This window comes from Ranitomeya imitator, chromosome 1, assembly GCF_032444005.1.
Source record: "Ranitomeya imitator isolate aRanImi1 chromosome 1, aRanImi1.pri, whole genome shotgun sequence".
In the NCBI taxonomy this organism is placed as follows: Eukaryota; Metazoa; Chordata; class Amphibia; order Anura; family Dendrobatidae; genus Ranitomeya; species Ranitomeya imitator.
The window spans coordinates 588,167,460-588,176,615 of NC_091282.1; the positions used below are offsets into that span (position 1 = coordinate 588,167,460).

Below are 9,156 nucleotides of genomic sequence, written 5' to 3' on the forward strand. Positions count from 1 at the left end.
CCTTCATTATTGACTAATTCTCAGTAATTAAATACCAAATATATATATAAAAAGTAAAAAAGGAAAAGAAAATGGGCGGGGAAAGAACTACATATAGACATACTTGAACCCAGACTATATTAAGTAGCTATTATACACAGCTATTTAAACATAAAGTTCATACCGTGTTACAATAAAAACTCATTCAATTATTACGATATCTCAATAATATTACAATGTGTAGGAAGTGATCATACCCATAACTGAACATATACCATTACAGAATGTTAAGACATAATACGTATACAGAATTCAGGGATATATTTTCCTATTTCCATTTTCCATAGCTGTCACAGATTAAAGAGCATCATCCGAGAATGCTTCATACGGTCGAGGGCGTTGAGTCAAAACGGACACACTTCACCGGAAACAATAAGATCTTGATTGAACAGAAGAACCGATTTCATGGTAAGTATAATCAGAGCACACCACTATAATAGATAAATGAAGATGAATATAAAAAATAAAAATTAAAAACATACACAAAACACAAAACAACACCAGACTATAAACAATTAAAACCGGAGACACGTTCTACAAAAAGGAACTAAAACTCAATTGCTCATTGAGACCCGCTGGAGCCAGTGTATTTAGCACCGTGATCCAGCGACATTCTCTTTGAGCTAATTTCCGTTTGGCATCGCCACCTCTTATCCCCATATGAATTTTCTCGATTCCCCATATTTTTAGATCTTTGGGGTTACAGTCATGGCACTTCCGAAAATGTTTGGGGATAGGTTTTAGACTCTCCACCTCTTCCACCTCACTTGCTGCCTTAATATCTCGTACGTGTTCACGTACACGGACTCGCAGCTCCCTAGATGTTAAACCGATGTAAACGAGTTTACATGTGCACATGGCAAAATAGACCACATAAGTCGTGCTACATGTAATGTGGTCTCTTATCTTAAACTCACGCTTACCATCAGATGAGCTAAAGGTGGAGGATCTAACCATATTCCTGCAGGCTAGACAGTCACCACATGGAAAGAACCCATTTTTTAGTCTTCCAGCTTTAAATGGGTCATGTGTTCTTGCCACGTAGTGACTGTGTACCAATATATCTTTTATGTTGTTACTTCGGCGCGATGTCATTAAAGGACGTTGGGATAGGCAGTTCCTGAGCAGGGGGTCAGTTTTGAGTACAGACCAATGTTTATTCAGAATACATCTCATCTCATCCCACCTGTGGTTAAAGGTGGATATGAATCTGGGTTGGTTATCCCCAGTCCTGCGTTTAACCTTACTACTATCTCCCAAAAGATCATTTCTGCCTGTTCGTTTGGCTCTTACATAACCCCTCTTAATGGTCCGTCTACTGTATCCACGTTGACGAAATCGTTCCCCAAGGTCCACTGCCTGACTCTCAAACAAGGAGTCAGAGGCACAGATCCTTCGAGCCCGAAGGAACTGTCCTATAGGGATGGCTCTTATCGTGGAGGGTGGATGGGACGAGGAGGCATGAAGAAGCGCATTTACAGAGGTCTCTTTACGATACATATCAGTGTAAATTTCACCGCTTTCCTGGACTTTCAAAGTAATGTCTAAGAATGAAATTTCATTATGATGGTATGTATACGTGAGCTTGATGTTGGAGCCGTTATTGTTCAATCCTTCCATAAATTCCTGTAACTCCAGGGCAGGGCCCTGCCATATAAATAGGATGTCATCAATATATCTGTACCAACCAAGAATTTGGTGGACAGTGGGGGCGGGCTGTGAGCCGCCCTGAAAAACCTCCCGCTCCCAAAAACCTAAAAATAAATTTGCATAGGACGGCGCACAGGCCGCCCCCATGGCAGTGCCCTGCCGCTGGAGAAAAAACCGATCTTTAAAAATAAAAAAATTATGCGTAAGGATGAACTCCAACAACTCCAACACCAGCTCACGTAAATCAGGGTCCAGGTTACTCGCCTCCAAGAAAAATCTCGAAGCTCTCAACCCATCCACATGCCGGATACTCGTGTATAGTTGTTCGACATCTGCCGTAACCAATAGCATGTTTTCCTCCACGATAAGGCCATCTACACGCCGCAGGACGTCCGTAGTGTCCCTGACATAAGAGGGCAGCGTTTCCACTTGTGGTTTTAAGTAGTATTCAATAAATTTACATGTTGCATCGCATAGCCCTCCTATGCCAGAGACAATCGGACGCCCTGGCGGAGCGAGGAGATCTTTGTGGACCTTGGGGAGTAGATAAAAAGTGGGTACCACTGGACATTGAGTTAATAACCCACCCAGAATTTTTTTACTGATGATACCTCTTTCAAAGGCTATTTCTAGAATCGTTTGAAGTTGTTTCTGAAAGGTAGACAAGGGGTTTTGTGTCAGAGGGGTATATGTATCTCTGTTCCTCAGTTGCCTAAACGCTTCCCTTTCGTACCTCTCCACAGGCCAGATGACCACGTTTCCCCCCTTGTCTGCTGGTTTCACAACCACATCATCCCACAATTTAATTTCTTGTAATGCCTCCCTCTGCTTAGGTGTGAGGTTATCTCGCTTCTTATAATTACTAATTTTATTGAGATCCTCCGCCACCAGTTTGGTGAAAATTTCCACCTGTGGACATAGAGACAAGGGGGGAAAAGTGGTACATCTGGCTGAAATGTGAGGTGGAGAGGCACTTACCCCCATAGTAAGGGACTCTCGTTCCAGCTCTTCCAGATCCCTTAAGGTCTCCAGTTCAATGGGATCATTAATGTCAGCATATCCTGAGGAACGTAAGTGAAGTCTTTTGAGGATGATCTTCCGGGCAAAAAGGTGCAAGTCTTTTAGTGCTACAAAAAAATCAAAATTATTGCATGGGGAAAAAGACAAACCCAAACCCAATACCTCCTTTTGTGATTCTGAGAGAATATGAGTGGATAAATTAATTACCTCTAATACATTAGATTTCATTTTTTTATCCTTCACAGGAGAGGTATCCATTTTGCGCTTATTCCTTAATCGTCCATTTCTCCACTCATTTCTCTCCTGATCTTTTTTAGTCCAAAAGGGTCTACTGTTCTCAGCTCTTGATGTTCTATCCTCAGCCGAGGAAACAGACGAGAAAGAAATAGACCGACCCCTAGGGTTCGTTTTGTTGAATAAACGTCTATTATACCATTTATATATCTGGCCTTGTTGTCGGTCAGATACATCTCGCTGATATTTTTTTGTTTTATTTTGTACTACTTCTGTCTCCCATTTTTTCAATGAAGAGTCCATTTCATCTTTAAATTTAGTTTTTGCTTCTCCTGTCAAACATTTATTTATTTCTTCTTGTATTACATTCAATTCATCATCTAATTCTTTCAGCTGTTTTTCATTATGTTTGGCCAGTAGTTCCATAAATTTTTTTGAACATGCGGAAGCCGCATCTTCCCATTGTTGGATGAAATCATTGTCATTTACCACAAAAGATGGGAATACTTGTACCCGTAAGCCCCTAGGGACCAGTTCACATCCCATATACCGCTCAAGAAAAGCTTTGTTCCACCATAAACGAGTACGTTTATGGAGTAGTTCCTTATATTTAGAGGTGAGAATACTAGTGTCACCGGGTCTAAAATCAGCTGTGCTACCAGCACCCTCATTAAAAACTTGGTCAAGCTGGTTTAGCCACGCTTTTTCGCGTTCACGAAAGTCCATTTCTTCAAATATGGTTTCTGTGAAAACACAGATAATAACATAACAAAAAAAGACCAATTTGAAAGGTTTTTTAGGAATTACCTCTACCATGCTCACAACCCTAGTGGGAGAGCCTTCCAGGCAGAAGCGTACTTATAAGTCGGACACTCCAGCGAGCAGAAATAACAATGAAAATTTGGAGTTCATGTCCATAAATAATAACAGATTTTTTTTATTAGTATCAAAAGTTACAACCAGAAACATAACGCTACAAACACATCATATTTGAGTAACATCAAACATAAACAAGACAGAGGGATGATGGTAGCAAAAAGATGGAAACAACACCACGAGGAAGCACCTAATACCGAAAAATCCTTTTCCTAAAGTGCATAGTGCAATTTAATAACTGGGCCTAGGACTGAAGCATTGTAATGCTTTCATAATGAATTATATCAATTACTGTACCAAGTGTGTCGAACCCTGCGCCAAGGCTCCACAAACCGTCAATCAAGATACACTGTTACATAACCATACGTTTCTAATCCTTACCCAGACAGCGGTAAATAGGATGCTACACGCGGTGGCCCCAACGCGCGTTTCGCGTCAGCTTCGTCAGGGGGCGATGCTGCTACGTGTCCTAAGTGTGTTATTTAAAGGCTGCTCTGATTAGCACAATCTGAACCACATGATGCGGCGCATGTCGCCGCTCGTACGGCCGGGAATTACATCCCGGACGGCCTCCAAAATGGCGCCGCGGTCAGTTCCGCCGGAAGCGGCGTCACTGAACCGCACACGTCATCACTCGGCGCCGCCCACAATGTCCCGCAATCCAGACGTCAGCAGACATGCGCACTATGGTGCGAGAGCGTCTGGACTACACATGATCTCACCAGGAAAAGAAATGGGCGGTATTACTCGGACTCTGAGTCGGACAATGACAGCTATTTCACTAATGGGAAGGAAGCTTAATCCACTGAATACGATCGCTTCCTATTTAGTGCCCAGTCTTAGTGTGTGTCAGCCATTAAGATTATAATGGAAATGACTAAGTGTATTTGTGATCCCTTCATTATTGACTAATTCTCAGTAATTAAATACCAAATATATATATAAAAAGTAAAAAAGGAAAAGAAAATGGGCGGGGAAAGAACTACATATAGACATACTTGAACCCAGACTATATTAAGTAGCTATTATACACAGCTATTTAAACATAAAGTTCATACCGTGTTACAATAAAAACTCATTCAATTATTACGATATCTCAATAATATTACAATGTGTAAGAAGTGATCATACCCATAACTGAACATATACCATTACAGAATGTTAAGACATAATACGTATACAGAATTCAGGGATATATTTTCCTATTTCCATTTTCCATAGCTGTCACAGATTAAAGAGCATCATCCGAGAATGCTTCATACGGTCGAGGGCGTTGAGTCAAAACGGACACACTTCACCGGAAACAATAAGATCTTGATTGAACAGAAGAACCGATTTCATGGTAAGTATAATCAGAGCACACCACTATAATAGATAAATGAAGATGAATATAAAAAATAAAACTAAAAAACATACACAAAACACAAAACAACACCAGACTATAAACAATTAAAACCGGAGACACGTTCTACAAAAAGGAACTAAAACTCAATTGCTCATTGAGACCCGCTGGAGCCAGTGTATTTAGCACCGTGATCCAGCGACATTCTCTTTGAGCTAATTTCCGTTTGGCATCGCCACCTCTTATCCCCATATGAATTTTCTCGATTCCCCATATTTTTAGATCTTTGGGGTTACAGTCATGGCACTTCCGAAAATGTTTGGGGATAGGTTTTAGACTCTCCACCTCTTCCACCTCACTTGCTGCCTTAATATCTCGTACGTGTTCACGTACACGGACTCGCAGCTCCCTAGATGTTAAACCGATGTAAACGAGTTTACATGTGCACATGGCAAAATAGACCACATAAGTCGTGCTACATGTAATGTGGTCTCTTATCTTAAACTCACGCTTACCATCAGATGAGCTAAAGGTGGAGGATCTAACCATATTCCTGCAGGCTAGACAGTCACCACATGGAAAGAACCCATTTTTTAGTCTTCCAGCTTTAAATGGGTCATGTGTTCTTGCCACGTAGTGACTGTGTACCAATATATCTTTTATGTTGTTACTTCGGCGCGATGTCATTAAAGGACGTTGGGATAGGCAGTTCCTGAGCAGGGGGTCAGTTTTGAGTACAGACCAATGTTTATTCAGAATACATCTCATCTCATCCCACCTGTGGTTAAAGGTGGATATGAATCTGGGTTGGTTATCCCCAGTCCTGCGTTTAACCTTACTACTATCTCCCAAAAGATCATTTCTGCCTGTTCGTTTGGCTCTTACATAACCCCTCTTAATGGTCCGTCTACTGTATCCACGTTGACGAAATCGTTCCCCAAGGTCCACTGCCTGACTCTCAAACAAGGAGTCAGAGGCACAGATCCTTCGAGCCCGAAGGAACTGTCCTATAGGGATGGCTCTTATCGTGGAGGGTGGATGGGACGAGGAGGCATGAAGAAGCGCATTTACAGAGGTCTCTTTACGATACATATCAGTGTAAATTTCACCGCTTTCCTGGACTTTCAAAGTAATGTCTAAGAATGAAATTTCATTATGATGGTACGTATACGTGAGCTTGATGTTGGAGCCGTTATTGTTCAATCCTTCCATAAATTCCTGTAACTCCAGGGCAGGGCCCTGCCATATAAATAGGATGTCATCAATATATCTGTACCAACCAAGAATTTGGTGGACAGTGGGGGCGGGCTGTGAGCCGCCCTGAAAAACCTCCCGCTCCCAAAAACCTAAAAATAAATTTGCATAGGACGGCGCACAGGCCGCCCCCATGGCAGTGCCCTGCCGCTGGAGAAAAAACCGATCTTTAAAAATAAAAAAATTATGCGTAAGGATGAACTCCAACAACTCCAACACCAGCTCACGTAAATCAGGGTCCAGGTTACTCGCCTCCAAGAAAAATCTCGAAGCTCTCAACCCATCCACATGCCGGATACTCGTGTATAGTTGTTCGACATCTGCCGTAACCAATAGCATGTTTTCCTCCACGATAAGGCCATCTACACGCCGCAGTCATCTGGCCTGTGGAGAGGTACGAAAGGGAAGCGTTTAGGCAACTGAGGAACAGAGATACATATACCCCTCTGACACAAAACCCCTTGTCTACCTTTCAGAAACAACTTCAAACGATTCTAGAAATAGCCTTTGAAAGAGGTATCATCAGTAAAAAAATTCTGGGTGGGTTATTAACTCAATGTCCAGTGGTACCCACTTTTTATCTACTCCCCAAGGTCCACAAAGATCTCCTCGCTCCGCCAGGGCGTCCGATTGTCTCTGGCATAGGAGGGCTATGCGATGCAACATGTAAATTTATTGAATACTACTTAAAACCACAAGTGGAAACGCTGCCCTCTTATGTCAGGGACACTACGGACGTCCTGCGGCGTGTAGATGGCCTTATCGTGGAGGAAAACATGCTATTGGTTACGGCAGATGTCGAACAACTATACACGAGTATCCGGCATGTGGATGGGTTGAGAGCTTCGAGATTTTTCTTGGAGGCGAGTAACCTGGACCCTGATTTACGTGAGCTGGTGTTGGAGTTGTTGGAGTTCATCCTTACGCATAATTTTTTTATTTTTAAAGATCGGTTTTTTCTCCAGCGGCAGGGCACTGCCATGGGGGCGGCCTGTGCGCCGTCCTATGCAAATTTATTTTTAGGTTTTTGGGAGCGGGAGGTTTTTCAGGGCGGCTCACAGCCCGCCCCCACTGTCCACCAAATTCTTGGTTGGTACAGATATATTGATGACATCCTATTTATATGGCAGGGCCCTGCCCTGGAGTTACAGGAATTTATGGAAGGATTGAACAATAACGGCTCCAACATCAAGCTCACGTATACGTACCATCATAATGAAATTTCATTCTTAGACATTACTTTGAAAGTCCAGGAAAGCGGTGAAATTTACACTGATATGTATCGTAAAGAGACCTCTGTAAATGCGCTTCTTCATGCCTCCTCGTCCCATCCACCCTCCACGATAAGAGCCATCCCTATAGGACAGTTCCTTCGGGCTCGAAGGATCTGTGCCTCTGACTCCTTGTTTGAGAGTCAGGCAGTGGACCTTGGGGAACGATTTCGTCAACGTGGATACAGTAGACGGACCATTAAGAGGGGTTATGTAAGAGCCAAACGAACAGGCAGAAATGATCTTTTGGGAGATAGTAGTAAGGTTAAACGCAGGACTGGGGATAACCAACCCAGATTCATATCCACCTTTAACCACAGGTGGGATGAGATGAGATGTATTCTGAATAAACATTGGTCTGTACTCAAAACTGACCCCCTGCTCAGGAACTGCCTATCCCAACGTCCTTTAATGACATCGCGCCGAAGTAACAACATAAAAGATATATTGGTACACAGTCACTACGTGGCAAGAACACATGACCCATTTAAAGCTGGAAGACTAAAAAATGGGTTCTTTCCATGTGGTGACTGTCTAGCCTGCAGGAATATGGTTAGATCCTCCACCTTTAGCTCATCTGATGGTAAGCGTGAGTTTAAGATAAGAGACCACATTACATGTAGCACGACTTATGTGGTCTATTTTGCCATGTGCACATGTAAACTCGTTTACATCGGTTTAACATCTAGGGAGCTGCGAGTCCGTGTACGTGAACACGTACGAGATATTAAGGCAGCAAGTGAGGTGGAAGAGGTGGAGAGTCTAAAACCTATCCCCAAACATTTTCGGAAGTGCCATGACTGTAACCCCAAAGATCTAAAAATATGGGGAATCGAGAAAATTCATATGGGGATAAGAGGTGGCGATGCCAAACGGAAATTAGCTCAAAGAGAATGTCGCTGGATCACGGTGCTAAATACACTGGCTCCAGCGGGTCTCAATGAGCAATTGAGTTTTAGTTCCTTTTTGTAGAACGTGTCTCCGGTTTTAATTGTTTATAGTCTGGTGTTGTTTTGTGTTTTGTGTATGTTTTTAATTTTTATTTTTTATATTCATCTTCATTTATCTATTATAGTGGTGTGCTCTGATTATACTTACCATGAAATCGGTTCTTCTGTTCAATCAAGATCTTATTGTTTCCGGTGAAGTGTGTCCGTTTTGACTCAACGCCCTCGACCGTATGAAGCATTCTCGGATGATGCTCTTTAATCTGTGACAGCTATGGAAAATGGAAATAGGAAAATATATCCCTGAATTCTGTATACGTATTATGTCTTAACATTCTGTAATGGTATATGTTCAGTTATGGGTATGATCACTTCTTACACATTGTAATATTATTGAGATATCGTAATAATTGAATGAGTTTTTATTGTAACACGGTATGAACTTTATGTTTAAATAGCTGTGTATAATAGCTACTTAATATAGTCTGGGTTCAAGTATGTCTATATGTAGTTCTTTCCCCGC

At 42.1% G+C, this 9,156-nt stretch overlaps 1 protein-coding gene across 2 annotated transcripts; it reads right to left on the minus strand.

Moving 5' to 3' along the window:
* Positions 1-234: 234 nt before the first annotated feature.
* Positions 235-3,787, minus strand: LOC138657945 (uncharacterized). 2 transcript variants are annotated; one of them, XM_069745538.1, is made up of 3 exons: positions 2,917-3,787; positions 2,668-2,816; positions 235-470 (listed from the first exon to the last, which is right to left on the minus strand). In XM_069745538.1, exons 1-2 carry the CDS (start codon positions 3,757-3,759, stop codon positions 2,811-2,813), a joined length of 849 nt encoding a protein of 282 aa, XP_069601639.1. In that variant the 5' UTR covers positions 3,760-3,787; the 3' UTR covers positions 235-470; positions 2,668-2,810. The 2 variants fall into 2 exon arrangements, with proteins under 2 accessions (XP_069601639.1, XP_069601638.1); XM_069745537.1 differs by lacking the exon at positions 2,668-2,816.
* Between the last annotated feature and the right edge of the window lie 5,369 nt (positions 3,788-9,156).

Bases quoted from the DNA above. Each gene is read 5' to 3' on its own strand.
- LOC138657945 (XM_069745537.1), bottom strand. From the start codon at position 3,759: ATGGTAGAGGTAATTCCTAAAAAACCTTTCAAATTGGTCTTTTTTTGT. The intron at 471-2,916 runs GTAATTAATTTA...TATCTATTATAG, and splicing joins TGAAATCTAATGTATTAGAG to TGGTGTGCTCTGATTATACT.